Source organism: Equus asinus, chromosome 10, assembly GCF_041296235.1.
Source record: "Equus asinus isolate D_3611 breed Donkey chromosome 10, EquAss-T2T_v2, whole genome shotgun sequence".
NCBI lineage: Eukaryota > Metazoa > Chordata > Mammalia > Perissodactyla > Equidae > Equus > Equus asinus.
Window position 1 is genome coordinate 31,497,807 of NC_091799.1, and position 26,582 is coordinate 31,524,388.

The window sequence follows — 26,582 nt, forward strand, 5'->3', positions numbered from 1 at the left end:
TGGCAACAGATGTTAGCTCAAGGCCAATCTTGCTCACCAAAAAGCACACCTTAAAAAAAAGAAAATGCACAATGGTGTGTCCTTAGAGTGACTTAATGAAAAGCAAGGAGATTAAAAAGATGGGCAATATTTACACGAACAGGCATTTCAGGACTGTTGAGACTGTTAGGGCGTTAACCGGACAAACAGGGATTTTATATAAGCCCTGGCTGATTAAACAGGAAATACAGTCATCAGATTTGGTCTACATTTAGCCAACTGTAAACAAAGCAAAGAATCTCCCCAAATGAAACTTGATACGAAATTTTAGTGGGATTGTTGAAAATAGCTCTTAAAAATTACCAGGCTGTCTGGTAGGCAAAAATAGGAATATGAATAAAACAACGTGCGGACCTAGCACTGCTCATCAGGCCATGCTGAGGTGGCGTCCCACAGAGCAGAACTCGAAGGACCTGCAACTAGATATACAACTATGTACTGGGGGGCTTTCGGGAGAAGACAAAAAAAGAGGAAGAATGACAACAGATGTTAACTCAGGGCCTATATTTAAAAAAAATAAATAAAGGTGATAAATTCTTCATCTGAAATGAGAAATTTTGACTTGAAAATCTGACCCAGCTATTTCCTTTTACTTTATTTTGAGATTAATCTATAAAATGATGAAAAGGGAACATTTTCTACCAAAAATAATGTGACACAATGTAAGCTGAAATCTGAGGGCATCTGTTTGCTTTAAATGCCTTTTGTATTTTCAAGACTGAAAAGAAATTAACCAAGTGTCAATTTGAATATTTTGGAGAGAACAAAATAGACATAGTAATACCACTGAATGCTAGGCACTAGTTTTTTGGGGGTTTTTTGGTTTGTTTTTGTTTTTGTTTTTTTGCTGAGGAAGATATGCCCTGACATAAAGTCTGTCCTAATCTCCCTCTATTTTGTACGTGGGTCACCACCACAGCACAGTCACTACCAAGTGGTGTAGGTCTGCACCCGGGAACTGAATCTGGGCTGCCAAAGTGGAGCCAAACTTAACCACTAGGCCATGGGGCCTTCCCGCAGACTTTTAATTCTTAATACCCAAATCATCATGGAATTTTCATATCTCTCAGTATAATAGGGTTTTTTGGACAGTTGTTTGGGGGAAAACTTGTTTAGGTTAAAAAAATATAAGGAAACATTTTTAAAAATCTGTGGGGAAAGCTTGATTTATATTCCAAATACAATTGGAAGACCTTCAGAATCATCAAAAGTGGTGGGCATCTCTGATGTCCTAAGAAAAGCATCACAAAGCAACCACGTTAGTTTTTGCTGATAAAGAAGCGATGTTTTAAGCTTTTTACATCCCCACATTACAGTTTACTGTTTTCCTATAGGCACTCGATGTGTTTCACTAGGATTTTAGGAAACTGTTGGGAAGTTTTGGGTTCTGTGTAACACATTACAATTTTTCCTACTTAAAATACCAAGTGTTGGTGAGGATATGGAGGAACTGGAACTTGCACACACTGCTGATGCAAATGTAAAATGGTACAACCACTCTAGAAAAGTCTGTCAGCTTCTTGTTAAACATACACCAGCCATTCCACTTGTAGATATAACCCAAGAGAAAGGTATATATATAGCCGTAAAGAGACTTGCACACAAATGTTCACAGTAGCTTTCTTTGAAATAGCCAAGAACTAAGAAACAACCCAAATGTCCATCAAACAGATGAATGGGTAAATACTTGTGACATATCCACACAACAAACACTATTTAGCAGTAAGAAGGAACACACTATTATTAATAAACAACATGAACAAATGTCAAAATAATTATATCGAGTGAAGGTAGCCAGAAAAACAACAAAAAAGCATACATACTAATGACTGCATGTATGTAAATCTCTAAAAGATGCAAACTCTGGAGACAGAAAGTGGCTCAGGGGTTCCCTGGGGCTTGAGTGGCACTGTGGGAGGGAGGGACGACAAAGCGACAGAACTTTTGAGGATGATGGACATATTCACTGTGCTGAGTGTGGTGATGGTCTCACAGGTATATCCATGTAAAAACTTATCAAATTTTATACTTTAACTATGAGCAGTTGATTGTCAATTATACTTCAATACAGCTATTATGAAACATAGGAAATAACTTTCCACTTAGCATTTTCACATAGAGCCTCTGGTTTTCCCGCCCATGATTTCCATTTCTGAAGTGATGTGGGAGATGCCTCTATTTGGAAGACAGAACTAATGACTTCCCCACACTGCATTGACTCGCAGGCTTCAGAGAGGACGCCCCGGCCTATTATGGGGGTGCTCCCTTAGTTCTAAAGGCTGGGTCTCAGTGAAGACTCCAGAACAGTCTGCTCCCTTCCAGCCAGATGCTGCTTCCCCACCAGACCCTGGTTCAAGGTCCAGCTTCTGGACATCCCTAGATGGGCTCTGGGCTCCGACAGGCAAAGGCTCCTGGTTCCCAAACACATTTGGGGACCACCACTAATAAACCTGCGGACAGCAGAGAACAACAAACCAACCGCTGGCTGCAAGGTCTGCCAACACAGGGCCCCTCCAGGCCCTAGTTCTAAGCTCAGAAACTCCTATTGGTGCTGGTGCTGCTGAGAGGTCTGGGGGCTCCGGACGACGAAGTTTTAAAAAGCATCTGTACCAGTCTCCCCCTTAGCGAGGCGGCTGAAACCTCACACTTCCTCGTCGCCCCACAGCCCCCTTGAGCTGCCTTCCCCTCCATGCTCCGCGCGGACCTGCAGAGAATGCGAGGAAGCCAGCGTGAGTCCCAGCCTTCTGGAAGAGGCCTCCCCAAGGGGCTTCTTTGTGCCAGACTCAGCGCAGGCGGCGGGACACCCGGCTTTCCCAGGACCGTCCTGCGATGCGCGCGATCTGCCAGCAGGTGGCGCCAGGCTTCCCGCGGACGTCCTCAGCGGGGCACCAGGCTCCCGCATCTGACAACCGCAAGGTCACCGCCAGCCGCGAGCATCTCTCCTTACCGCAGGGAGACAAGCCTGAGCCCCGGGCGTTCGCGAGGCCGCCTATGAGGGGACCTGAACATTTCTCCTGGGCTCCTGTGGGCACCGGGACGGATCTGAAGCGGCCAATCTGCGATTTCGCCTCCCATTGGCCCCCTCCCTGCGTCTGGAAAGCGTCATTTGCGGCCGCTTCAGGCACCGCCTTTCCGCGGCTCCAGTACTAGACAGTCTAGTTTAGACCTTCCTAGACTGTGGCGTAAGCGGCTCATTCCATCCTTCCGTGTTTTTCAATTTTCCCTACACTTTTGGGTTCCTTGGGAGCTTTTAAAAATTGTGATGGCCAGGACATGTGGAACTACCGCTCACTTTCACTGATCAAAGCAAGTCACACAGCCACATCTAATTTCAACGTGCCTAGGAGAAGGATAAATCTTTGGTGACAACACAAATACAGCCCTAGAGAAATGGGCTATAAAACAGGCCATTATAAAGATGATGGCCCACTGGTTTTACGGATAAATTCTCTGTAATCTAAATGATAATCTCTAAAGAATACATCATCCCGAAGCTGTTTGAATGATTTTCAGATGGAAACCTCCCTTATATAGTCTATGAAGTTAGCAGTATTTATAATCAAATCTTATAAGCATCATATGATAAAAATAAGAATGCATCATACTATGGATGAATCTCAGTTTTGGAAATAGTTGTGAAAGCAATTAAACAATGAGCAAACTGAATCAAGAAATGTATGAAAAGAAGAATAACAGCAAATACTTTAGATGGTGCTCACTGTGTGTCAGGCACTGTTCTAAATGCTTTGGAAAATGTCCTAATTTAATCTTTGTGACAATCTATTATTTAAGTATTATTATTTTTATCCCCCTTTCGCAGATGGGGCAGATATAAATGCATTCTTGTTATATTCTTTGCTTTACTTCTGAGATGGAAAAGGGTAGTGAAGGAATATAGGGAGCAGCAGCTCGGTGATGGGGAAAGCTTTCTGCATATCTTTTCCTGCCTTGAAGGAATGTGGAGATGTGGGCATAGCTGTCAGTTTGGGGCAGAGGGATAGCAATATACATCTCATACAAGATGACCTCTCAGGTAGTAATCCCTTTATTTTTGTTGAGTGGAGACACATACACTTACCTACTGCAAGATTCTGTGCTTCAAATCAGGCAAACTGATCTGAGGAAACAGGAAACAGTAAATCACAGCTAAAGGCTGTGTCCTGAGCTCCCCACACACTCAGACCCTCCTTTTCTTCTGAACCCTGCCAATCTGGTCTTCCATTTTTATCTGTGTATACAGAGACCTCTGGTGCCCTCAGCCCACTCAGCCTCAACTCAGAGGACTGGGCCATGTTTTAGAAACACCCATCTCCCTCCCTCTGGTCAAGTCTGTGCCTGTCATGTCAGGAGCTTCTTGAATCTTGACTTCTTTGCAGACCCCCAGGTGGCTGATAGAAATGGGCTTGAGTATCACTCTGGCCAGGGTTGTAGGAAGTGGGGAGAAAGGGTCCTGGATCCATTGTTCTTCTCTTGAAGGTTGATTGCTAGGCTTGCTCTTGTGTGTGTGAGGGACAACTAGGCCTCCGTTCCAAGAGCCCAGGGTTTTATGAAGAGATTTTAGGAAGCAATCTCCTTAGAATCCCCATCTTTCCAATTCCGCCATTGGGCAAAATCCTAAGGGCCCCATATTCTTTGGTCTGAACTGAGACACCCTTCTGAAAATATTAAGACAAGACAAAGAAGAAAGAGGATGGGTTCCCTCGTTCTTCCTGTGCAGGTCAGGGAAGCCCACTTACTAAGACAATGAGCATGGAGTGTGTGTGTCAGGCGAGGCACGGTTTCAGGTGTTGGATACTGAAGTGAACAAAAGGAACTCCATGACTTTGTTGCACTTACGTTCTAGAGGGAGTGGGGACAGGCAGGAAACTAATAAATGCGGGGAGCCAGTCAAGGAAGGTGGGGAAAGAGCACTACATTATACTTGAGGTTTGGAGGAGTCCTCTGTGTGAGGTAACACATAGTGGCCAGAAGGCCATGAGGAAGTGGGCCATGCAGATATTGAGGACAAGTATTACAGACAAAGGGAGCAAGCAGTAAGGACAAGGGTCCAGCGATGGGATTGCTCATGGGGTGTTTCAGGAAAGTTTCTGCATAACTAATTCAGATTTAACAGAAACAGGAGAAAATGCAGGTAGTTGTGTTAGGTTGTGGGAATCCTGGCAGCTGGGCACTGGCTGTCAGTGCTGCAGACCAGGTCCTATTTTGGGGGCTAGGCTCTCCTGAACAACCTGGCACTCCAGTTCTCTCTCTTTCTTTACCAAGTGGTTAGCCAGTAATTGTCCATTATTCTAATAAACAAACAGATCCATCATCAACTTTTTGAAACCAATAGAACAATCTTTCTGAAATGCTATATAAGAATACTATATTTAAGAAATGTTTTTAAGAACAACTCACATTTTCACCAGCCTGCTTCCAAGAGCAAACAGTTTCAACTCAAGTTCTGTCCTGGGACAAGAGAATCAAGTGACAAGGTCCTCTAAGCCAAGAATGGAGATTTGGAGTCTTCAGTGTTGTCCTGAAATCTCAAATAGCCTCAGGGTGTCTTGGTTTGATATTTACTCCAGAAGTTTGACATTTATCTGCATTTCCTCCATTTGAGTTTTTGTTTTTCTTGATATTTAAAGGGGAGCAGTAACAGAACAATTTAAAATATCTCCATAATCCCTCAATCGTATAATTTAATGCCCATTTTATTGAAGGCACTCTGAAGGGTTCGATTTCACAAATATGTTTATTTGGGGCAAAATGTAGCACAAATAACTATAGCAAATAGCAGTCAGGGGGAAAGGCCATAGTGTAGAAAAGTGGGTCAGCAAACTTTTTCTATAAAGGACCACGTAGCAAATCTTGTAGGCTTTGACCAAGAGGGAAAATCGAAGGTATTATGTAGGTACTAATATAGTAATAGGGAAAACACATTTCCATATTTTTTGATGAAATTCAAAATATAATATTGAGTACAATTTTGGGGGCGGGAGAATCCAGGTCTATTAGAAGAATGGAATTCATTTTTCAATAACATTTTGCTCAATTGGAGTTGAAAATTAGTGTTCCCAGTATCACATCAATTGCAACCATTCTTGGCTCACGGTCTGTACAAAAATAGGCCACTGGGTGGATTTAGCTTATGGGCCATAGTTTGCGAACCCCTGGTATAGAAAATATGGTTTTGGAGGGGATCAGAATTGGCCACCCCAAATTGTGTCTCTTTGCCTTGCCTTGATTATTTTTTTTGTTGAATAAATTAATCTGACATATTTTATTATCTGGAAAAATTATATTTGTAGTCATCACATCTGATAGTGTTTGTGGGAAAAATGAAGATAATTATATAGCAAATTAGTCAAATTAAAATGAGATAATTAATGACTCAAGGAAAAAGTTATACAATACAAGATACATAATAATAGTACCTAAGTTTTTACTTTTTCAATACATATTCCAATTTTCATTTAAAAAGATCAACTGATTGTACATAATAAATTTATTCTAGAGGAGTAAGAAAAGCCGTGCAGAGATCAGTTACCAAATTGTTCAAGTAGTCCAGGTGAGAAAAGATTGTGATCTAGTAGAGAGGGTAAAAAGAATTGAACACAGTCAAGAGGAATTTAGAAGATAGAGTTAGAATTACTTAGTTACCATAGGCTAAGGGAGGAGCAGAAAAAGAAGGAGGTATTAAGGCATTAAGGATGACTTCTAGGTTTCTGGCTAGATGAACAGTGGCACCCTTCACTGATATGCTCAGACTAACTGGAAGAGAATGAGAGTAGATATGAGGAGAAAAGTGCTGACATTAATTTGCCCTACCCAAGTGTTTTCATTTGGCTATTTTGCCTCAAAATTTAGAAAAAAAGCTTCAGCCTGAGTTACTCAGATTTCTAGGATTCTATTTTTTTTTTATTAATGTTATGATACATTACAACCTTGTGAGATTTCAGTTGTACATTATTGTTAGTCATGTTGTGGGTACACCACTTCCCCCTTTGTGCCCTCCCCCCGCCTCCCCTTTTCCCTGGTAACCACCGATCACATCTCCTTGTCAATATATTAACTTCCACCTATGAGTGGAGTCATATAGAGTTCGTCTTTCTCTGACTGGCTTATTTCACTTAACATAATACCCTCGAGGTCCATCCACGTTGCTGCGAATGGGCCAATTTTGTCTTTTTTTATGGCTGAGTAGTATTCCATTGTGTATATATACCATATCTTCTTTATCCAATCATCTGTTTCTGGGCATGTAGGTTGGTTCCTACATCTTGGCTATTGTAAATAATGCTGCAATGAACATAGGGGTGCAAGGGACTCTTGGTATTTCTGATTTCAGGTTCTTAGGATAGATACCCAGTAATAGGATGGCTGGATCATAGGGTATTTCTATTTTTAACTTTTTGAGAACTCTCCATACTGTTTTCCATAGTGGCTGTACCAGTTTGCATTCCCACCAACAGTGTATGAGGGTTCCTTTTTTTCCACAACCTCTCCAACATTTGTCGCTCTTGGTTTTGGATATTTTTGCCAATCTAACGGGTGTAAGGTGATATCTTAGTGTAGTTTTGATTTGCATTTCCCTGATGATTAGCAATGATGAACATCTTTTCATGTGTCTATTGACCATACTTATATCTTCTTTAGAGAAATGTCTGTTCATGTCCTCTGCCCATTTTTTGATCGGGTTGTTTGTTTTTTTGTTGTTAAGCTGTGTGAGTTCTTTGTATATTATGGAGATTAACCCTTTGTCGGATAAGTGGCTTGTAAATATTTTTTCCCAATTAGTGGGCTGTTTTTTTGTTTCAATCCTGTTTTCCCTTGCCTTGAAGAAGCTCTTTAGTCTGATGAAGTCCCATTTGTTTATTCTTTCTATTGTTTCCCTCAACTGAGGAGTTATAGTGTCCGAAAAGATTCTTTTGAAATTGATGTCAAAGAGTGTACTGCCTATATTCTCTTCTAGAAGACTTATTGTTTCCGGCCTAATCTTTAGGTCTTTGATTCATTTTGAGTTTATTTTGGTGTGTGGTGAAAAAGAATGGTCAATTTTCAATCTTTTGCATGTGGCTGTCCAGTTTTCCCAGCACCATTTGTTGAAGAGACTTTCTTTTCTCCATTGTAGGCCCTCAGCGCCTTTGTCGAAGATTAGCTGTCCATAGATGTGTGGTTTTATTTCTGGGCTTTCAATTCTGTTCCATTGATCTGTGCACCTGTTTTTGTACCAGTACCATGCTGTTTTGATCACTGTAGCTTTGTAGTATGTTTTGAAATCGGGGATTGTGATGCCTCCGGCTTTGTTTTTCTTACTTAGGATTGTTTAAGCAATTCACGGTCTTTTGCTGCCCCATATGAATTTTAGGATTCTTTGTTCAATTTCTGTAAAGAATGCCCTTGGGATTCTGATTGGGATAGCGTTGAATCTGTAGATTGCTTTAGGTAGTATGGACATTTTAACTATGTTTATTCTTCCAATCCATGTGCATGGAATGTCTTTCCATCTCTTTATGTCGTCGTCAATTTCTTTCAAGAAAGTCTTGTAGTTTTCATTGTATAGATCCTTCACTTCCTTGGTTAAGTTTATCCCAAGGTATTTATTCTTTTCGTTGCGATGGTGAATGGGATTGAGTTCTTGAGTTCTTTTTCTGTTAGTTCATTGTTAGTGTATAGAAATGCTACTGATTTATGTATGTTTATTTTATACCCTGCAACTTTGCTGTAGTTGTTGGTTATTTCTAATAGTTTTTCTATGGATTCTTTGGGGTTTTCTATATATAAGATCATGTCGTCTGCAAACAGCGAGAGTTTTACTTCTTCATTACCTATTTGGATTCCTTTTATTTCTTTTTCCTGCCAAATTGCTCTGGCCAACACCTCCAGTACTATGTTGAATAGGAGTGGTGAAAGTGGGCACCCTTGTCTTGTTCCTGTCCTTAGAGGGATGGTTTTCAGTTTTTGCCCATTGAGTATGATGTTGGCTGTGGGTTTGTCATATATGGCCTTTATTATGTTGAGGTACTTTCCTTCTATACCCATTTTATTGAGGGTTTTTATCATAAATGGGTGTTGGATCTTGTCGAATGCTTTCTCTGCATCTATTGAGATGATCATGTGGTTTTTGTTTTTCATTTTGTTGATGTAGTGTATCACGTTGATTGACTTGCAGATGTTGAACCATCCCTGTGTCCCTGGTATAAATCCCACTTATCATGGTGTATAAACTTTTTGATGTATTGCTGTATTAGGTTTGCCAGAATTTTGTTGAGGATTTTTGCATCTATGTTCATCAGTGATATCGGCCTGTAGTTCTCCTTTGTGTTGTCCTTGTCAGGTTTGGGGATCAGAGTGATGTTGGCTTCATAGAATGTGTTAGGGAGTACTCCATCTTCCTCAATTTTCTGGAATAGTTTGAGAAGAATAGGTATTAAGTCTTCTTTGAATGTTTGATAGAATTCTCCAGAGAAGCCGTCTGGTCCTGGACTCTTATTTTTGGGGAGGTTTTTGATTACTGTTTCTATTTCCTTACTTGTGATTGGCCTATTCAGATTCTCCATTTCTTCCTAATTCAGTTTGGGGAGGTTGTAGGAGTCTAGAAGGTGTCCATTTCTTCCAGGTTGTTCAATTTGTTGGCATATAGTTTTTCATAGTATTCTCTTATGATCCCTTGTATTTCATTGGTATCTGTTGTGATTTCTCCTCTCTCATTCCTAATTTTATTTATTTGAGATTTCTCTCTTCTTTTCTTGGTGAGTCTGGCCAAGGGTTTGTCGATTTTGTTAATTTTTTCGAAGAACCAACTCTTTGTTTCATTGATCCTTTCTACTGTCTTTTTTGTTTCAATATCGTTTATTTCTGCTCTTATTTTTATTATTTCCCTCCTTCTACTGACTCTGGGCTTTGTTTGTTCTTCTTTTTCTAGTTCTGTTAGATGCCGTTTGAGGTTGCTTATGTGAGCTTTTTCTTGTTTAGTGAGGTGAGCCTGTATTGTGATGAATTTCCCTCTTAGGACTGCTTTTGCTGCATTCCAAATGATTTGGTATGTTGTGTTCTCATTTTCATTTGTCTCCAGAAAATATTTGATTTCTTCTTTAATTTCTTCAATGATCCATTGTTTGTTCAGAAGCGTGTCGTTTAGTCTCCACATTTTTGCACCTTTCTCTGCTTTTTTCTTGTAGTTGATTTCTAGTTTCATAGCATTATGATCAGAAAAGATGCTTGATATTATTTCAACTCACTTGTATTTATTGATGTTTGCTTTATTTCCCAAAATATGGACAGTCCTTGAGAATGTTCCATGTGCGCTTGAGAAGAATGTGTAGCCTGCTGTTTTTGGATGAAGTGTTCTATATATATCTATTAAGTCCATCTGGTCTAATTTTTCATTTAATTCTATTATTTCCTTATTGATTTTCTGTCTGGATGTTCTGTCCATTGGTGTTAATGGTGTGTTGAGGTCCCCTACTATTATTGTATTGTTGTTGATGTCTTTTAGTTCTATTAAGAGTTGCTTTACAAATTTTGGTGCTCCTGTGTTGGGTGCGTATATATTTATAAGTGTTATGTCTTCTTGGTGGAGAGTCCCTTTTATCATTATATACTGTCCCTCTTTGTCTCTCTTTATCTGTTTTGCTTTGAAGTCTACCTTGTCTGATATTAGTATAGAGACACCTGCTATCTTTTGTTCATTATTAGCTTGGAGTATTCTCTTCCATCCCTTCACTTTGAGTCTGTGTTTGTCTTTGGGGCTGAGGTGTGTTTCCTGGAGGCAGCATATTGTTGGATCTTGTTCTTTGATCCATCCTGCCACTCTGTGTCTTTTGATTGAGGAGTTCAATCCATTTACATTTAGAGTGATTATTGAGATGTGGGGGCCTACCACTACCATTTTATGTCTTGTTTTCTGGTTTTCTTTAATTTCCTTTGTTTCTCGTCCCATGGTTTAATCTGTTCTGATGAAGAGCTGCTACTCTCTGTTGTTGTCCTTCTGCTTATCTCCTCTGCTCTTGGTTTTGTAGCCCCTTTCCTTTTTTTGATTTTTCAGGAATGAGAGTTTTCCTGAGGATTTCCTGAAGAGGAGGTTTTGTGGCAATGAACTCCCTTAATTTTTGTTTATCTGGGAAAGTTTTTATTTCTCCATCATATTTGAAGGATATTTTTGCTGGGTAGAGAATTCTCGGCTGTAGGTTTTTGTCCTTCCGATTTTTGAATATATCAGTCCACTCTCTTCTAGCCTGTAAAGTTTCTGCTGAGAAATCTGCTGATAGCCTGATGGGGGTTCCTTTGTAGGTTAGTTTCTTTTGCCTGGCTGTCCTTAGTATTTTCTCCTTGTCATTGACTTTTGCTAGCTTCACTACTATATGCCGTGGGGTTGGTCTTCTTGCATTGATAAAGTTTGGAGCTCTATTGGCTTCTGTCACCTGAAGATCCATCTCTCTCCCCAGATTTGGGAAGTTCTCAGCCATTATTTCTTTGAATAGGCTTTCTGCCCCTTTCTCCTTCTCTTCTCCCTCTGGTATACCTATAATCCTTATGTTGCATCTCCTAATTGTGTCTGATACTTCTCGGAGAGTTTCTTCATTTCTTTTTAGTCTTACTTCTCTCTCCTCCTCTGCCTGCAGCATTTCTATATTCCCATCTTCCAAATTGCTAATTCTTTCCTCCATATTATCGGCCCTACTGTTGAGTGCATCTAGATTTTTCTTAATCTCCTCTATTGTGTTCTTCATTTCCAGTATTTCTGTTTGGTTCTTCTTTATCGTATCAAACTCTTTTGTGACATAGCTCCTGAACTCGTTGAGTTGTCTATCTGAATTCTCTCTTAACTCATTGATTATATTAATGATGGCTGTTTTGAAGTCATCGTCATTTAGGTTATATATTTCATTTTCTTTGGGATTGTTTTCTGTGTATTTGTTATTTTCCTTCTGTTCTGGAGATTTAATGTATTTTTTCCTATTGCTTGATGTTGTAGATTTGTGCCTCCACATAGAGATAGAGTTTAGTTGCTCCTTCCACTTCTTTCTGCTGGTGTGGTGGGGGAGCAGCTGTTTATACTGCACCAACCAGGAACCCTATCCGCAGTTGCTAACTGGGCCTGGGCCCCTCCTCGTAGTCACAGTGGTCCTTTGGATTCCCTCTTCTGCCATGGGGGCCGTCACGGGGGGGCTTCAGGCTGCTGGTGCCTACTGTTGCAGCCCACCTAGAGTGCTCCCTCCTTGGGGTCTGCAACGGTGTTATGGGCTTTTCCAGCGGCCAGGGGTAGTATCACTTATATTTGCCGCTCCGTCACTGTCGGCACCCACAAAATCTCACTTGTCCACTATGGGTCGCAGCAGAGCTATTGGCATCTTCTACAGTCTGTGGTTAGCTCACCTAGCTATGCTACTTTTGTCCAGGGGTCTTCCAGACTTGTGGCTGCTGGATGGGTGCTCCCTACTAGTGCTGTGCAGAGGCTTTCGCTGAGGCTGCTGTGAGCCTATAGGGTTTCCCCCTAGGCTATGGAGCTGGGTCGCTGGAACTCCACCCAGCTCCAGTCCTGTTCCCCAGGAACTCGGGGAGCCCTTTGCCCTGGCTGGGGGATAGCCAGAGATCCTGATTTCAGTGGTAGCTGGTCAGCTGCTGCCCTGCCTGATATTCTCCTCTCCGGGACCCTCCTGATGTTGTGGATGCTCAGCGTGGCCCCTCCGCTAATGGCAGACAGAGAGTTTTGTCTGCTGCCTGGGCGGAACTCTGGAGCTTCCCCTCCGGGCCGCAGAGCCGACCTCTGGAGCTCCACCCAGCCCCAGTCCTCTCCAAGATCTCTGGCAATCCCTTGCCCCACGGGGCAGGCAACGGCAGCTGGAGGTCGCCTTGCCCTCTGGGATTCTCTCTGGGACTTTCCCGGAGTTGTGAATGCTGGGAGTGGCCCCTCCGCTAATGGCAGACAGAGAGTTTTGTCTGCTGCCCGGGCAGAACTCTAGAGCTTCCCCTCCGGGCCGCAGAGCCGGCCTCTGGAGCTTCACCCAGCCCCAGTCCTCTCCGAGATCTCTGGCAATCCCTTGCCCCATGGGGCGGGCAACGGCAGCTGGAGGTCGCCTTGCCCTCTGGGATTCTCTCCGGGACTTTCCCGGAGTTGTGAATGCTGGGTGTGGCCCCTCCGCTAATGGCAGACAGAGAGTTTTGTCTGCTGCCCGGGCAGAACTCTGGAGCTTCACCCAGCCCCAGTCCTCTCCGAGATCTCTGGCAATCTCTTGCCCCACCGTGCAGGCAGTGGCAGCTGGGGGCCTGCCATACACTCTGTGATTCTCTCTGGGACCCTCCGGGCGCCATGGACACCAGGCGGGATCTCCCCACCAATGGAGAGGCGAGACTCTCCCCGCGGGCTCAGGTGTGTAACTCTAGAGTTTCCCTCTGCATTTAGGAGTAACTGCGGGGGGTTTAGGTAGGGTTCTCGTCACCTGTTTCCACCGTCGCTCCTCTGGTGTGTGCTCGCTCCTGCCCTAGGTGTGTGTTGATCTTCTGGGTGCATCCGTTGGAAGAAAGCCACTTGCAGGTACTAGGCTGTTCAGTCGGGGTCAGAGAGTTTTCACCTATCTCCATCTCCTCCTGGAGGGAAGTCCATCTGCCTTCCGATGTATAGTCGCGTGGGTCTCTCAGACATCCTGAGATGCTATCTGGATATCCTTTGTTAAGCGATGAGTGTCCAAATAATTGTAGTCTCGGAGGGGGAGAGACAAAGAGGACTACTCATGGCCATGGCACAATCTTGGATCTTCTCTCCTCTGCCTTGATTATTTTTAAGAACAAAAGACTCTAAAAGAAACTTTGACCTTCCCCCAACTGCCTAAAAGAAATTTAAGATAAGGCCTGTCCTCAGGACAGGCCATCACCACAGATAACTCTGGGTGCCCATAGCCTGGGAGGATCCTTGCTAAACCCACTCTTATCAAAGTTCTGTTTATCAAACATTTGCTTTTCCATTTCCATGTGAATTGCCTTCCTCCCCTTTGAAGCCCCAAACCACTACCCCCAACACCCTCCTTTGTCTTCAGCTGAAGATAGTATTTAAGGGAACAGCCTCGGCCATTTTGGTGAGTTTCTCAGTTTTCCTGAGTGTCTCTCATGCATACATGTTATAAAGCTTTGTTTGATTTTCTCCCGTTATTCTGTCTCATGTGAATTTAGTTTGTAGCCCACCCAGAAGGCCCCAGAGGGTAGAGGATATCTCTCCCTCCTCTACAGTTTCAATGTTTAAAGTACTCCTGGATGTTCTGGCTAAAGCTATAAGAAGAGAAGAAAAAAAGGAGAGAAGTATAAGGAATAGAAGAGATATATTGACATTATTTGTAGATAGTATGACCATATACCTATAAAACTAACTGAATCCACAAAGTATTAGAGCTAATTTTGTTATAGGTAATAAAAACTTTCATCGAGGTTGCTAGATAGATCAACTTACAAAAATCAATAACCTTTCTTTATGTAGTTCACCCTCCATTTCTGTAGGTTTCGCATTAGTGGATTCAACCTCCCCTAAATCAAAATTTTGCAGATACGGAGGAATTAAGTTGAATCCGTGCATGTGAAGCCCACAGATATGAGGGCTGGGTGTATTCATTGCACTAAGCGAGGTTACATAAGGGACTTGAGCATCTGTGGATTTTGGTATCTGCTGGGAGCCCTGGAACAAACCCCCCATGGATACCGAGGGACGATTGTACCAGAAAAAAACTAATTGCCATACCAAATGGTTAAAAACACAAAAAACAAAGAAAGTATGAAAGTATATAGAAATCAAAAACTGAGAATATGCAAGAAAATTACCAAGGAGAAAACTTTAAAACTCTAAGAAAGGACTTAGTAGATGATATGAATAAAATGACAGACACAGGGCTCCCTTCGTTTAGGCCCACTGAACCCCATGTCAGACTTTTCACCTCCAAAACTATATTATAAACTTGTGCTGTTTCAAACCACCAAATTTGTAGCGACTTGTTACAGTTGAAACTGGAAACTAATACAGGACCCATTTCTCCTGTCCAGCTGGATGCCAAGAATAGAGCTTCGTAACTGTGTTTTTGATACACAAGTAGACTTTCTTTACATATATTTTTAACTCTTGGAAGTGCGGCATCTGTGATGTACTGAGTAATCCTAATTCACACTAGCCTGCATTTGGAATATTATTCCCTGGTGCTCTTTGCAGCAGATTGCTTTCCTTTCCTTTAATTGACTTAATTTGTTTTCAGACCCTAAGAACATTTCAGTGGGCAGTGAAGGGACAGTAGGGTGATAAGGAATTAATAAAGAACAACTTTGGTTTTTTTTGGAGGAAGGTTAGCCCTGAGCTAGCATCTGCCACCAGTCCTTCTCTTTTTGCTGAGGAAGATTGGCCCTGAGCTAACATCCCTGCCTGTCTTCCTCTACTTTATATGTAGGATGCCTGCCACAGCATGGCTTGATATGGGGTGCAAAGATCCACACCCGGGATCCGAACCAGTGAACCCCAGGCTGCCGAAGCAGAACATGCTAACTTAACCACTGCTCCACCCAGCTGACGCCATAAAAAACAACTTTGGTTTTAAAGATCATCGTGGAAAGTTCCCAGTGGGTTTCGGCTGTGAGCCTGGCCCTCTAGTCCCTGAGCAAAGTGTACCAAGAAGCACTATTGTCACCGACTAGTTACCCCGAAGAACTCAAGGCTGGGTTTGGATATTTTAACTGTTGTTCCAAATTGTTCTTTTTCCTTGCCTTATGTTAAGGAGATGCAATCGCCAACCACCCTGAACCAGACCAAGCCTCACCACAAGAGCTATGCCTATGACCTTTGCCTTATTTTTTTTTTTAAAGATTTTATTTTTTCCTTTTTCTCCCCAAAGCCCCCCGGTACATAGTTGTGTATTCTTCGTTGTGGGTTCTTCTAGTTGTGGCATGTGGGACGCTGCCTCAGCGTGGTCTGATGAGCAGTGCCATGTCCGCGCCCAGGATTCGAACCAACGAAACACTGGGCCGCCTGCAGCAGAGCACGCGAAGTTAACCACTCGGCCACGGTGCCAGCCCCCCTTTGCCTTATTTTTAATGCTGAGATCTCTCCAGGAGGATCTTAAGCCTTATTCCCATAACCTGCAGTGTATGTGGAATTATGCATTCCAGCTGAGCCTGTGCAAGTGAATACCCCCCTCTCCCTTTTGAATATGCATTCCCCATCAGAAATAAATGTCCCCGTTTCCCTTTGTTTGGGGAGGCCATGACTTTGGAAGTGATTCTGTGTGGTCTCCTATTTGCCACAAATATACCTTACTTTGTGAGACAACCACTTCTGGTGGAGAGTCTTATTTAACTTACCTGGAGGTGAATCCATTTGGTTCGGTAGCAGAAATGGCCCCCAATATGGGGCTTGCCCCTTCGTGGTGCCTGTGCCACCGGCTTGACATCGTTGCCCCATCAGGAGACCCAGCGGATGCACTGAGCTCTTTGCTAGGAGGATGTCTCAATGGAAGTGAGTGGCACCGGCCCCACAGCACAGCTATAAGTGTTATTTCTTTAAGTTGTCTCACAAAGTCTGCCTGTTAGAGCCTGGCTTCAGGGTTCAAGTGTCCATCTGGGGTAGCCTGCCTCAGGGCCTCTGGTTGGAAGGACTGCATGACCCGGCCACTCTGGAACGGCTGATGCTCAGCTCTGGGGAAACAGGAGTAATCCTTGTTGACTAGCCAGGGGTTCGAGTCCCCTCTGGTGATGGAATCTCCTCTGGAGTGATGAAGTGGGGGGTCAAGGCCTCCTCTGGAGTCACTGACTTTGTGTTGTGCCTATAAGCAGAGGAGGGGTCCCCTTAGATGAGGTTAAACCCCCTCTGGAGTTGTTAAGTCTGTTTTTGTTTGTTTGTTTTTGTTGAGGATGCTCGACGTCAATCTTGTTTTTCCACAGTCTGGCTTTTCTGGACTCCTAGGTCTCTTTTTTCCTGTCCCTCCCTGTCAGTGTTCCCTGGGTGAAACCCAGGGTCCGCCAGTTTTATTTTCCCTTTAAGGATTTAGGTTGACCAGAGCCAAACTTGGCCTGAAGAAACTTGGCCTGAGCCTAGTTTCAGGTTATCGAGGTGCTAAACCTCCTCTGGGCACAATCTTGTGGCATCTGCGTCACAACTAACCATGACAAGTTGCTCCTGGGAGGTTGAAAACAGATGATAAGAAGATGATAGAATATGGAGAGACCAAGCTCCATCCCAGAGGACTGCCCATTGGGCTGCATACTCCAGAATTAGAAGGCCTTTGGGTATTCCCCATTGACCTGAGAGCAGGTGATCTTTTTCTGTAACACAGCCTGGCTGCAATATTCACTGGAGGATGGGGAAAAATGGCAAGAAAATGAGACACTAAATATTAACACCATACTACCATTAGATCTATTTTGCAAAGGAAGCAAGAGATGGGAAGAAATCCCTTATATCCAGAACTTCATGGCACTATGTCTTACTGAAGAGTTAAAGGTGGAATCTAAGCTCCAAAACCAAAGACCCTTCACCCTCCTCTTCCAGATAGTACAATTAGATTAGGAACCAGTTACACACCTGGGATATATCCCCTCAGACAGGTACGTGACAGTGTGGGGAAACTTATTAATGTGGGCATCCCCTTTTCCACCTCTGATTTGAATAATTGGAAGGCACACACTAAAAGATTGAGAGATGACCCAGAGGAATTGATAAATCTGCCACTCATAATCCAACCTGGGCAGATACTCAAAGCCTGCTAACTACATTCTTTGTGGCCGAGGAAAAGTCAGCTGTTATGTTAAAAGCTAGAGAAGAAGCAGGTAATGAATTTGACCCAGATTCAGTCATTCACAGGCCTAGCGAACAGGCTGTGCCAGGGACTCACCCTGGTGGAATCCCAATGACCCTGATGATCATCAAAAAGAAGACAAGAAAGTGAAAAGGCAAGGCACCCTGTTAGCTGTGGCTCTCCAGTCTGCTCAAGGTAACCCAAGGAAGAGAAGGAAGACACCATGGGTGAGTGACACCAGCCCCCACTGAAGGACAGGAAGGACATTAGTGGCAGGACTGTCCAAAGCATCCCCAGAGAGGGAGGGGATTGAACAGACCAAGCCATAGCACCTTCCCTTGACTAAAGATGAGGTGTGACAGGGTCATGGGGCTCACCAGTTGGCTCTAGGAGTCCTGGGTGACCTCGACAGTAGGGGGAGAACAGGTTAAAATTCTTGCTGGATACTGGAGCCACATTCTCGATGCTGAATGCCAAAGAGGGAAACCTTTCAAAAAAAAAGGTGTGGCATAAAAGGAGTATCAGGAAAAGGAGACACCAAAAGGTTTCTGGAGCTCTTGACCTATGAAATAGGGTCAAAGATACTGAAGCATTCCTTTCTGTAGGAATCAGAATGCCCTGTTCTCCCTCTAGGGAGGGTCACGCTATCAAAGTTAGGGGCCTCAATAAGCTGGGAACAAGAGAAAATACAGATCCAAGTCCCAAAAAGTTGGGGAGTTGATCTTATTGCCCTGTTACAGGAGCCCAGCACCTGAGAAGGAAGTGACTCCCTGAAAGGTTTTAAGCCCTTTAACTGACCTGGATCTTCAATAATGACTGCAATGTCTGCCCTTATCATGACTTTAATTACCCAAGGCAGTTCAAAGTATACAGGGTATGGTGAAGATTTACTAGCTGAGGCAATTGAGAGAACCTAAAAGATGTGGTCAGTTTACTGGAAGGCTGGTGTTGGGCATCAAGGCTTCAGCTGTCACAGCCTGGAAAGCTGGTAACTCTCATTACATGTTGGGAAAACATTTGGTCAGATGGTTCCTGCTGTACCTTGGAAAACAGACCATGTGCTGACAGAGGCTGTAGCTGGGGGAAGAAATAGAAAAGATTCAGGGTGTTGGAATATTGGTATCATGTGCAGGACTTCTTGCTGCTTTCAGCAAAACTGACAAGAGGGAGGGACTCAGGCTACAGCCAGCCAGGCTGCAAGCAGAGAGAGAAGGTAGCACAGCTTTGAAACGGGAGGCTCCCTCTGCCTGAAGCCTCACTCTAAGCTGAGTGAGGGTCACTGCTTCTTTACCCAAAGTGAAGCAGTTGTAAGTAGTAGCCGTGAAGTGGAAGTCTGGTCTTAGGAGAGAATGCTGCTGTCATGAAAGGTTGTGAGCCTGCTGGCAAAGAAGGGATTAAGGGCTCATCCCACCCAAATCCATTGTTTTAGATGACCTCAAAGTAGCCACCATTAAATTGAGAAAAGCAGATGGGCTGGGCAGGGCATAAAGGCCAATCTGGAAAAATATCAGTTTCCAGGCTTAAATCAATGTCTAGATAAGATTTTGGGGGTCTGGTTATCCACAGTTGGAGAAGTCAAGAGGCAAATACTACCAAGCCTACTAAGCCTACTAAGTTTTTGAGGAATTTTCATGGCCAAAAGACATTAGGATCTGGCCTATAGCGACAGCAGGTGACTCATTAATCCTCAAAATAATCTTTCCAAACCTGCACAAGCAGGAAGTGGATGTGGCCATGGGGGATAAGTGACAGGGAAGAACCTCACAGAGCCAGGGGCCACAGAGGACAGTGGGCATAACACCACGCCTCCATCACATTCTCTTTTCCCTTATTTCTTGCACCTCTGCTTTAAGCACGCAGGTGAGGACAATGTCCTAGGGTTGGTGGAGAAACAAGATGGAAAGAACAGGGCTCCTGAATGACTACATGGGACAGAGCTGCCAGCCAACTTGGAACACATGCTTCCGATTGTTCCTAGGAGAGCAAAATTAATTCTATCTTCATTAAACCATACTGGATTATGGTTGGGTCTCTTTGTTTACAGCAGCCTAGCTAGATAAACTAATGAAATGTCCAGAACTGAGATATTTATCTTTTCCCACTAAGCTGATTCTTCCAGCTGACTGGAGTAAATGGCAATTCCATCTTTCCAGTTGCTCAGATCAAAATCCCTTGGAGGCGTCCTGTGTCCTAGCCCTTATAGGATGCATAGCATTGAACCAGGTCCTGCATTTTGTGGTTTAGCTTGGTGCTTCACAGAATTCCAGGCAGCACATGCATGGAGTGGGCCTGGGTTCTAGTCCTAAAAATGTTAATACTCTTCAACCAAAGACCACCACCAACAGCCCTGTAATTGAATAAGCTGGGTTATTATAGCGGCTAGGAAGAATGCTCACCACTGGGACCATGGGTGTCTCAGTAAGAGAGCATTAGGAAGAACCTACTATAGGATTCAGAAGGATCTAAGGAAGCTCTAGATTTGGTGCTACCAGAAAGCAGGGGCAAGTCTGTGATTTATATCCTAGTAAATCTTGTCTGTAGGGAGTGAAGATAAGCATGAGGATAAAGCTGTAATCAGTAAAGAAGTGGCAGTCACTCATTTTAGCAGAGAGAGGGGCATATTTGTAGATTGCACCATGATCTTATTTTTCTATGATCTTGGAGTGACTTTGTAACGCTGATGTTTTTTGAGATTGTTTCTGTCCAGCAGAACAATTTGGCCTAGCCGTGGGCATCAGGCCAGCCTGTGATAACATGGAAGCCTCACTATGGGAATGAAGCCAGTTCCAGGATAGCAGCGGCTGCCATTTTTCTTTCTCAAATGGGTGGTGATGCCTCCTTTGTAGGCCACAGGCAGTCAGCTTCTTTCTGTGACCCCAGGTGAGGGAGAGGAGCTGTCTTCAAATTCATTCTCACTCAGCCCCTGCTTCTCAGAGGTATGCATCCTCAGCTGCATCCACACCTGGCCGTTGCTACACTTGTCCCCTGCACGTGTGACCCAGATCTGTACTCAGATCCCAGAGGACAGTGCTGCTCTGGCCTGTTTACACACCTCATTCCTATTTGTTTTCTTTCTTTCTTTTCTTGCAAAAAGAACTGCTCCATTTCTGATCTATAAACATCTTAACTCCTTGCTTTTGAGTGTTCTTAACATTTCATGCCTCATTTGCATAAAATGTCTGGAGTTGGAGGGTAAGTTTCAGTGTGAGCTCAAGCTGCCATCTTGACCTGGGATCAGCTGAGGGTCTTTTTGTGCCTCCCTCTTGGCTGTAGTTTCCTGACCTGTGATACTGCCATCATCAAAGTGGCCCTCCTTGCATTGATTGCTATTGTAGTTAATGTTCTCAGCTATCTCAAAGAAATGCTAGCCCATGCCCTTCTGGATGTCAGCTGTTCTGTCCCTTAAATGCTAACATTTATAAATGAAAGATTTCAATATGACTGATTGATTTTCTGCATAGCTTTTTGTCATATTTCAGCAAACCAAATCAAGTGTTTAAGTCAGGAGCCATAAGCCTGAACCTAACTTATCTTCTGATCCTGAGGCAGAGTAAGATATGGGGAGCATCAGATGTCTAGAAAGCCTTCTCTCCATAACCTAATGTCCGTAATGACTGAGTCATTCCTTTTGCATGACAACCCCCACCTTCATCTTGCTCTGCCCCAACTCCCATGCGTAACATTTACACTCTTGGGAAAAGATGATAAGTGGAGGAAGATCTTTAATTTTCCTTTCTCCAAAGCCTGCAAGCTCTCCAAAGAAGTTAATAACATTTAGCCTGCTTGATGCTTCCTGACTGTACCACGTACAGATTGCTGAGGATAGGTATTGCTCACATGTCATGGAATCTCACTGAATATGTTCACAGTGGGTAACAGCAGTGGTTGAAGGAGGTTTCCCAAGAGTACGAAAGGACACTGGCCATCTCATAGGGTGGATGACACAGAGAAGTGGGTTATGAAGGCATGCTCTGAAACATGTCCAGCTGGCCTCAGCCTCAGTGGCATCTATCTCTCAGTGCCACATTGAAAAAGAGAATTCTAGGATGGGGCAAATTATAGGGCAAGTCTTATAGTTTGTCTCAGCAGCTCACTAAGAAAGAGGCAAATCAAAGGGCAAGCAGCCCTCACAGGGACAGAGAATTACCGTGGAGGAGGGAGAATCCTGAAACTCAGGGAAGATTCTGAAAGCTATGAGAGGATTATGGGTACAGGGCCAAGGAAGTCCCCTCATTCGCTTGCTGTCGGCCCCACATCTCTCACACACACAAAGACAAGTCACATGACTGCAAGGCTAATCATTTATTGATCAGGTAAAGGAAGGTCTCAGCATGGTCGAGTTCTGGGCATGGCAGAGAGAGTGGGAAATTTGGGAAAAACCTTTGATTCTTGGTGAGTTGAGGAGTCTTCCTAGACAATTAGGGAAGTTCCTGAAGATGCGGAGATAATGCCTTCACGTGCGATAGTGATGGAAATCAGGTCAGAGAACTTGTCACAAGATGTCATGGGGATCACGGAGGGAAGATTCTGGAGCCCAGGTGAGGAAGTATTCACTGTCACTCGGCTACATAAGCCAATGAGAAAACAAACACAGAAACTTATTAAGCACTTATGGATTGAATTGAAGTCAAAGAGAACGTCTATTAGAGAGAAAAATGGTGAAGACACAGATATCAACCTGCGTTCTAATCTATGCTATTTGCCAGAATAGTGGGAGGGAGGACACTGCGTAAGTGACTTTTTCTAGTGCTGATTCCATCTTACCCTTCCCTCAGCTGAGTCTATGAAGCAAAGAATGGAAGCAGTGAAGGATCCTAGGCTCATTTCTGCCATCTTCAGCATTAGAAATGTTGAAGAATTTTTGATAAATTGAAAAATAATGTCCAAAGCCATAGCTACCTTTGATTAAGTGCTGACTTTGTGCAAGCTATAGTGGCTAAGACTTCCACATATGTTGTCTGAATGAAGCCCCACAATAAATCTGAGGCAGGAAGCCGATGAGGAAACTCAGAGTCCATTTTCCACGTCAGAAGACAACTGGAAGGTGAGACAGCTCTATTCCCAGATTAGAAGTTAAGGCCGTGCAGAGATCAAAGGAAGACATTTTTACCATAAATTGGAGGGTGAGATGTCTTTCTGGGCTTGGAAGACGGACCACAAACCCAGAATGCATTTGATTGTCATACTCACGTGCTATTACTCTTTTCCCACTTAAAACTTAGTCTTTTTTTTTTTTTTTTTTTGGTGAGGAAGATTAGACCTGAGCTAACATCTGTTGCCAATCTTCCACTTTTTGCTTGAGGAAGATTGGTCCTGAGCTATCGCCTGTGCCAAACTTCCTCTATTTTTTTGTATGTGGGAAGCCGCCACAGCATGGCTTCATGAACAGTGTGTAGGGTCATGCCCCGGATTCAAATCCATGAACCCCAGGCCATGGAAGTGAAGTGCATGAACTTAATCGCTACACCACCAGGCAGGCCCCAAAACTTTAAATCTTAATGATTTTTAGTACATTATCAATCACTAAGCCGTTTTCACCAGTATTATTATCCACACAGTAAATCTGTAAGTAGACATCATTGTTTCCCTTTTAATTGCTTAGATCATTTTCTCAGAAGCTCATAGTAGGAGTGGGTCCTGAACCCAGGGGCTCCAACTCCAAATTGCAAGCTCTCTCCACAAGCTGCCTTACCACATTATTTCTATTGTAATCTTTAGACATGAACCCCCAACGCTTTTGGAAGGCACTGATCCCTGGGCCACCCCCTCTCCACCAGAGATCACTAACCTGGAGGCCTGGCTCACTCCACTCCCTCAGGCCTGGAAACAGCGATCTGTAGAGGCAGAGCAGAGCTCATTCAAATCAACCACAGTTTATTTCCCAGAGAGAAAACAAATGATTCTCCAGGTTAGGACAAAGCGGACTGATTGGAGGTATCACCTTTTCTTGGATTTCTCCTTTCAGTAACATGGGAATTTAGGAAGAGAAAACCAGAGATAGCTGAACTTACCAGTTTTGGTCAGGTCAATTACATTTTCCTTAACAATTCCTCGTTTTTGGGCAATTTCCACAAACTCTTCCTTGAGTTCTGGACTCACATCTGGTTCTCGGGCTGTAGGAAGAGTGACAGTAACTACTGTGTCCTGTGTATTTGTCACTGAGGCTCATGAGGGGCATGGGGCTCCAGGTGGATGGGAAGATCGATGGCACTGATTGGGTGCTTGGGCAGACTCTTGGGGATGGGATCTAAGCTGTCTTGAATTTGACATCTTTAGAATCTCCTTCTGGCATGATGAGAGATTTCATCATCTTCCCATCGCTGAGCCTGAGGGGTTACCAAAGGTGAAGATCTGTCTTCAGAGGAGGAGAGACATCCCAGGATAAGATTGGGAGGGCCACTTTGTCTCTAGGCTTCCTTTCTTCCCCTCTCTCCCCATCCCAAGATGCGTGTCAGCGTGAAAATACTCTACCATATAACTTCAACATTCGGAATGGTCTGTCCTTGTTGAAATTCACGAGATAAATGATAATATAATCAGGATTGCCAAATTCGCTTAGGCGAAATACATTATATCCATCATCTGTGGAGGAAACAGAACACAGCTCAGAACTTCTTTGGTCCATGGGAAGCAAGTAAAATCCTTTACTTAGTCTCTCTCACTAACCAAATCAAGTGCACATCCTGGAAGAGATAGAAAATGATAGCTAATGCCTTCCATTTGCATCTCCCTGGGCTTCATCAGGCAACTCCTAAGGGACTCCTTGTTAGGTTGACTACTATGGTAGAAAACCTCTGCTGCAGTGGTAACTCACCCTGTGTCATGCTCCCTTAGACTCACCTACCTCTCTTGGCCATCTCTGCCAACTGTGTGCCTCTGTCCTCTCTATAAGCCCCTCTGACATTATATACCCAGTGCGATATCCTGAGCAGTGTACAGTGGCAATGGCCACAAGGCGTCATCAGAAAGTGGGCAGGAATGAGAAACTGTCCTGCCAACTTACTTCTTTTTTTTTGCCAACTTTTTTTGGCTGCTGGAAGTACATATGACCAAATTGCTTTCTTTATTTATGGTATTATGTGCCAGGCATTGGCTTTTATGCACAAGATCTCCCAAATTCAGGATACTATGAGACGGCCTCCATTACATTACCTAAATAAGCATTGATCAGTAATTGAGCAAGATCTTGAAGATATTGGAGTTTAGTTGCAGCTGAAAGTAGAATTTAGGAAGACTTTTTTGTATACTTACAGTTAACAGTATATACACCATCCTCTTCTGTTTCTTCAAAAACCAAAGAAAACTCAGCACACTCTCCATTTACCCTGTAAAGCAGAATGAGGTGATACCATGGAGATATTGATGTGGCTGGCCCCCTCATACTCTACCCGTAACTTGAGTTTCTGTCCACTTACTGTTTAACAATTTTTTGTGCAATTTTCAAAGAGCTTTTATTTCCATTATTTCACTCTATTTGATACTTTGAGAATGAGTCAACTACTCCTATCCCTGTTACTCTACCATTATGTCCCACTATTACTGTTATTACAGCTACTTGTCTTGATAACTGGAAGGGTGCTCACCAGTGCCAGCCTCTCAGATAAATAAACATTACCTCACTTGGTCCTCACAAAAAACCATGAGAGAGAATCATTATCATCCTCTTTTATCCAAGGGAAAATTGGGGGTGGAAAGAGATGAATTTTCTTGGTCACACAACCAGTAAGAGAGATTCAGGAGCTAGATAGGCTGTTGATTACACATCCTCTAACACTATTGATGCTTCTGATACCCCCTACCCCTTACCTCCTCCACTTTCATTTAAATTTATTCTTGTCACCAATTCTTATCTCTGAATCTAGAAAAGCCCCAGGTTCATCAAGCCCTAGATCAGTGCCAGATGAGGGGCTCTCATTTTGGATACAGGCCCAGAAGGCAGGTGTACATGTGTGTGTGTGTATAGAGGTTCAAGACCATACTCAGGCTTCGCTTTTTCCTTTCCCAAGTGAAAAAGGCCAGACTTACTTTGCGTGAAATTGAAAGTACAGAGAAGAGTTGTCCAAGACACGGATGAAGTCTGCAAAAACCCTCATGCTACCATTTTCTTCTATCTTTTCCTTGACATCTGAAGCCAAGATAATGGTATACCACTCTCCTGAAATCTGCAATAATTAAATAAAATGATTGGGTAAGAAAAGAGGAGAAGGGATACCACGTGAAGCCTTGTCTTCTTGAACTCAGTCCTGTGGGCCAGGACTCATAATGCTAATGTGAAGATGGAATTAGAACTCAGGTCAGTTGACACCACATCTAGGGCTCATTCCACTGCCCCTCCAGGGAGAATGGAAGTCCCCAAGTGTTGTCATTCTTTAACATGGTACAATTGCTCTTAGTTCAAGGTCTGCAGCCACTCCTTTTGTCTCATATGTCCTGCCCTCTGGCAGGGCCACCTTGCTTCAGAATCCTCCTAACCGCCCCCACAGTCAGAAGTCACTCTGCTCTACCGACTCTACCTTTGAAATATCGAAGTTTCTTATCGCAACATCACTGTTTTCTTCCTGTTGGGCACAGACAAGAATCAGCCCCAGACACAGCAACAGCAGCTTCATCCTGGCCGGGGACAGCACTGACTCCTCTATAGTCACCAGGAGTGAGTCTTTCCTTGATGGTGGCTCCACTCCCCAGCTCCTCTCTCTTTATATCCGTTCTGGGTCCAGAATTTGTCCCCAGGGCACCATCTTTCCTCCTCCAACTCCATAAAGTGGTTCGTCATTCCCTGGTGGGAGGCCAAGGATTGTT

At 43.5% G+C, this 26,582-nt stretch overlaps 2 protein-coding genes across 3 annotated transcripts in view; one reads left to right on the forward strand and one right to left on the reverse strand.

The window, feature by feature from the left end:
- The window catches only part of LOC106822376 (major allergen Equ c 1-like), a 441,100-nt gene that overhangs the window by 257,506 nt on the left and 157,012 nt on the right, over positions 1–26,582 (forward strand). The window lies entirely within an intron of this gene.
- LOC106828819 (major allergen Equ c 1-like) lies at positions 22,067–26,464 on the reverse strand. The gene is made up of 7 exons (XM_044779028.2): positions 26,297–26,464; positions 25,809–25,945; positions 25,035–25,108; positions 24,255–24,365; positions 23,795–23,896; positions 23,572–23,617; positions 22,067–22,347 (listed from the first exon to the last, which is right to left on the reverse strand). Exons 1-6 carry the CDS (start codon positions 26,390–26,392, stop codon positions 23,598–23,600), a joined length of 540 nt encoding a protein of 179 aa, XP_044634963.2. The 5' UTR covers positions 26,393–26,464; the 3' UTR covers positions 22,067–22,347; positions 23,572–23,597.

Excerpts from the sequence above, each read along its gene's own strand:
- LOC106828819 (XM_044779028.2), bottom strand. The coding sequence starts at position 26,392 with ATGAAGCTGCTGTTGCTGTGTCTGGGGCTGATTCTTGTCTGTGCCCAA. Across the intron at positions 25,946-26,296 it reads GAAACTTCGATATTTCAAAG|ATTTCAGGAGAGTGGTATAC; the intron begins GTAGAGTCGGTA and ends TAATTATTGCAG. Across the intron at positions 25,109-25,808 it reads TACTTTCAATTTCACGCAAA|GGTAAATGGAGAGTGTGCTG; the intron begins GTAAGTCTGGCC and ends TCTGCTTTACAG.